Consider the following 4,253-nt stretch of genomic DNA (forward strand, 5'->3'; position numbering starts at 1 on the left):
AAGGGGCAATGTGGTCTCGATGGGAAAAGAGAGCCCCCTCAGAGGCAGGCGCACCCGGCCCAAGGGATGGTCCCTCCAACTCATCTTATTCACAATCAACACCTCCAAGACGTTATCCTCCGTGGTCGGGACGCGGAGGAATTGTGGGTCGTGTCGCCAGTCGGGGGCGTCTTGGGGAGGCGCGGTGTTGATCCGACTCTTGTACCACTGGCCTTCGTCCAGGGCCGCTCTCCGGACCTCGCTGTGCCCACCTGTCATGGGCAGGATGCGGAGTTGGCACAGAGTGTCCAGCCGCTCGGGTTCCGCCGGCTTTTCCAAGCCCCGGGCTGCGAGTTCGATGCGAAGGTGGATGCTCGCACCTTCCCCGCTCCCGTCCCGGGCCCCGAACCTCCCCTCCCCCGTGTTTTCCCTCCCTCCCCCTCGCTTCCTGCCTCCTCCCCCAGGCCTCGACTGCTCGGCCCCGGATGCACCCAAAGCGATGCCGAGGTGGGGAAGAAGGAGGGGGCGGAGGGTGCCGTAGACGAGCCGGGCGCCCTGGGTCTTGGGGTTGAACGCCCATGCCAGAAAGAGGAGCTTCCCCAAGTAGTACAAAGGGAGACGGCTGAGAGGCAGGAAGGTCTCCAACAGATTCAGGGCGTTGAAGAGGAGGAAGTATTGGATGAAGAACTTGATGACGTGCGCCTCCTGCACCTTGATGGCCTTGAGGGCGCCGAGGAGTGGGTAGGCCAAGCCGACCAGGAGCCTGAGGGCCCGGGGAAGCGACGGGGAGGGGTGAGAATGTGTATTGGGATTCGTATTGTGCATCCATTCATGAGGGACGATTCTTCTCGAGGAATTGAGGGGCGTGAAGTGAGATATGCTGGCCGGACATGGTCGCCGCGGGAGGCAAGAGCCCAGTGAATTTAATTTAGCCAATCAGGGCTAATACACACAAAGAAGAGAGTTTCAACAGCACATTCCTGCCTACGACTTACGCGACGCCCTCCATGCTAACAAGAAGGACCAAAAGAAGGACCAGAGATGAGCTGCCAAGGATGAACAGTGCAGGGGCTGGCACATTCACTTTCTTCTCCATGTCCAACAGCGAGGAACGCATCGTGAGCGAGGGGTACTGTTCCATCTGGCGCTCCACCTTTTTAAGCACGTTGTCCTTCATTATCGTGAGCCTCTGCATGGGCGTCTGGCCCTGCGCGCCACCGCTGCTCATGCTGGTACCGGGCCTTGATACAATGGAGCAAAAGGCTTAAGATATGACTGCGTTAAGCCCCTCTTTTCCTTCTGTGAGGTAGCGAGACGGGTAAGTGCACGCCCGTCAAAATCACTGGCAATAGGATTCAGTTCGTGGAATGTTGACGGCGGTGTCAATTCATGTGCCCGCGGACTGAATGGGCAACCTGGATAAAGTTATCCTTTTTACAGTGCGTGGCCTTCCACCGTGACCTACCCGATGTTGGTCGAGTCCTGTCACGCTAGCCTGAGTCTATGTCACTGTCAAATTGCCCCGTTTGGGCTTAATCCCTCCCTTTTCACAACATGATCATTGCATGCTCGTTCACCGCGTTTGTGGCTGTCAGCTTCATGTCAGGATTGACAAAGTTTGGGGACATGTTTTTCAGTAACGCGGTATGAAGAAGTAAGCGAGGCGACAGCGAGGTACAGCTTATTAGGGCCATCGCCATGATTACCAGGTTCTGTCGCAGCAACAGGGAGCCCAAACCCTCAAACAATAGTGTGGACTTAACATGAATGAATCATCTGGGGGTTGTGGGTGTACAGATTAAAGAGATTTTCACAGGATGGCTGAAAGGACGAGTAAAAGTAGTAGATTACACTCTACGCGCAAGCTCTTGTGTGACGTACAATGCGAGTGAGTGCTCTCTCCTTGGAAAAGGATGTGCGCTGGAAAATTACGCCGGCATGTAAACAGAAGAAATAAATCATGATAGAACAAAGGTGGGACGACGCGCATTTTTTCCTTTGACGGCGTCTCGTCCCTAATTACATGGTTGGGTATTTAACATGGAAAGGCTCTCATTTTAAGGCTGTCCGCAAGTGTTTCCCGTCGTCTGTGGCGCTCGCAACTTTGTAATCCCCATCACGAGACTTCCGAAACTTGTCGTAAATGGCCTGAAGCTTTGCCCTTTCCCCCGGTGGTATCGACGGGCGGGTGGCTGCAAAAGCTGCCCACAGATGTTGTGCGGTCACCACCACCCCTTCCCCTCCATCCCCGCCCTGACTGCTCTCCTTCTCTCCACCCGCTCCATTGCCCGTCTTAGTCGTCCCCATAGCCGCTAATTTCTCATGCACCGCCTCCAATTGCGCCGTGCTGACCATGGCCTGCCAGTCCGCCCCCGTCATCAGGTCCGCCCCGTCCGCCAAGGCCACCTTTTCCAATGCGGCCGTAGCCTGGGGCGTCAAGCTCATCTTCCGCACCAAAGCCTTCAAAATACCCAAGCTTTCCCCCGCGTCAGGAAACCCCAGGTAGAGTTGCCGGTCCAAACGACCCGGACGCAAGAGCGCCGAGTCCACCAGGTCGGGTCGGGAAGTCGCCCCCATCACGTAGACACCCGTCCGGCCCTCCACCCCGTCCAAGAAAGTGAGCAACTGGTTCACCACCCGGTCCGTGACGCCCGTGTTGTCGCTCCCACGCCGCGGCGCCAGGGCTTCGAATTCGTCGAAAAACAGGAGGCAAGGCGCGGCGGCCGTGGCCCTGGCAAAGAGGGCCCGAACCGCCTGTTCGCTGGCTCCGATGAACTTGTCCAAGACCTCAGGCCCCTTGATCGAGATGAAATTCAGCCCACACTCCCGCGCCACCGCCCCTGCCAGCAGGGTTTTACCGCACCCCGGTGGCCCGTGCAGCAACAGACCTGTGGGCAGGCGGGTGGGAAGGCGGGCGTACAGAGGGGCGAACTTTACGGGCATCTCCAAAATCTCGCGCACTTCGTTTTTGATCTCTTCCAGACCACCCACGTCGGCCCAGCTCGTGCCGGAGGAAGAGAGGCGGGCGTTCCGATGGGAGGCAGCGCTAAAGCCTTCCAAGGCGTCAGTGACGTCGGCAGGGAGGACGGCCGGGCGGGGATCGACGGTCGAGGCGGAGGCCGTGTCACCAAGCTCGCGCAACGAGCGCCCGACGGCCGCGTGGAGGATCCGGGTAACCAGGACTTCCAGGTCGAGGGATGTGCATCCCTCCAACCGGGCGGCCAGCTCGGCCACGTCGACGCCGGGGACAACGGACAGGGGCCGGTCGGGCGCAGGCCGGGCAGGGGAGGGCGGGGCGGAGGGCCCAAGGGAGGGTGAGGAGGGGAAAGAATGGTTGCTGGAGTGCTGGGCGAGGAGCGCGGCCAAGATTGCCTCGCGGGCCTTGGCGTCCAGGGGGGGGATTTCCACCAAAGCCTCCACCCCGCCGGGCCGACGAAGGGAAGCGTGGAGGAGGCTGGGGTCCCGGACGGTGGCGACCAGGGCGACCGCACTACTCACGGCGGCAGCTCCCAAGATGACCCAGGCCTCGGATGGCGGCTTGGACCACGTGCCAGCCTCGATGCGATTTTCCCCCTTCCCTTCCCCTGCGACAGGTGACATTGTTTGCCCCGCGCCCGGCTCCTCCCCTACCTCCGTCGCTCCTTCCCTCCCTCCCTGGGCGCCGGGTCCCGCCTGCCACAGCCTCCTTGCCCCCCCCGCCGCCACCCTCATGACCTCCTCCCGGACTCTCGTCTCCTCCCGCGCCTCCTCCAGCATCTTCCCGATGGCCTCGGCGATCTCGGCCGCTTGTACATTCGCCTCTCCTGCTTCCTCGTTCTCCGCCGGGCAGAGGGCATCCAAGTCGTCCAAAACCAGGAGTGCGGGCGCTTTGGCCGCCGCTTGGGCCATGGCGCCCGCCAATGCTTGGAGCACCGCCTCCATTTTCAGCCCCCGGAGAGCCAAACACGGCACCCACACCGTCCCCACCGCCCACGGGGACCTGGCCACATGGGCCGTCACGGCATGGACGAGCGTGGTTTTCCCGCTTTCCTGGGGCCCGTGCACGAGCAGTGCCCCCGGAGGCGGGATCCCGACGCAGACGCGGAGACCGGCCGCTCGCGGGTCCAAAACGGGAGCGAGGTGGCGGAGACAGGCCTGGACCTCATCCCAACGACCCTGCAGGCGCCCGGCCCGCCTGCCCCCGCCTCCCCAGCGGGGACTTCCACGTCCACCGTTCGCCGCCAGAAACAAAGCACCTATTTCTTCCATCTTTGCCTTCTATAACGCTCGATCAC

The 4,253-nt window shown here is 61.1% G+C and overlaps 1 protein-coding gene across 1 annotated transcript in view; it reads right to left on the bottom strand.

The window, feature by feature from the left end:
- Nucleotides 1–4,253, bottom strand: part of PEX1 (peroxin-1) — a gene marked incomplete at both ends in the record, with an annotated part of 6,368 nt that continues 2,115 nt past the window's right edge. The window contains 4 exons of the mRNA XM_005854655.1: nucleotides 1–742; nucleotides 975–1,220; nucleotides 1,445–1,461; nucleotides 2,083–4,236. Of these exons, the coding sequence (XP_005854717.1) occupies nucleotides 1–742; nucleotides 975–1,220; nucleotides 1,445–1,461; nucleotides 2,083–4,236 (3,159 nt within the window). The remainder of the gene's footprint in view (nucleotides 743–974; nucleotides 1,221–1,444; nucleotides 1,462–2,082; nucleotides 4,237–4,253) is intronic.

The sequence above is a fragment of the Nannochloropsis gaditana genome (assembly GCF_000240725.1).
Source record: "Nannochloropsis gaditana CCMP526 unplaced genomic scaffold scaffold427, whole genome shotgun sequence".
NCBI lineage: Eukaryota > Eustigmatophyceae > Eustigmatales > Monodopsidaceae > Microchloropsis > Microchloropsis gaditana.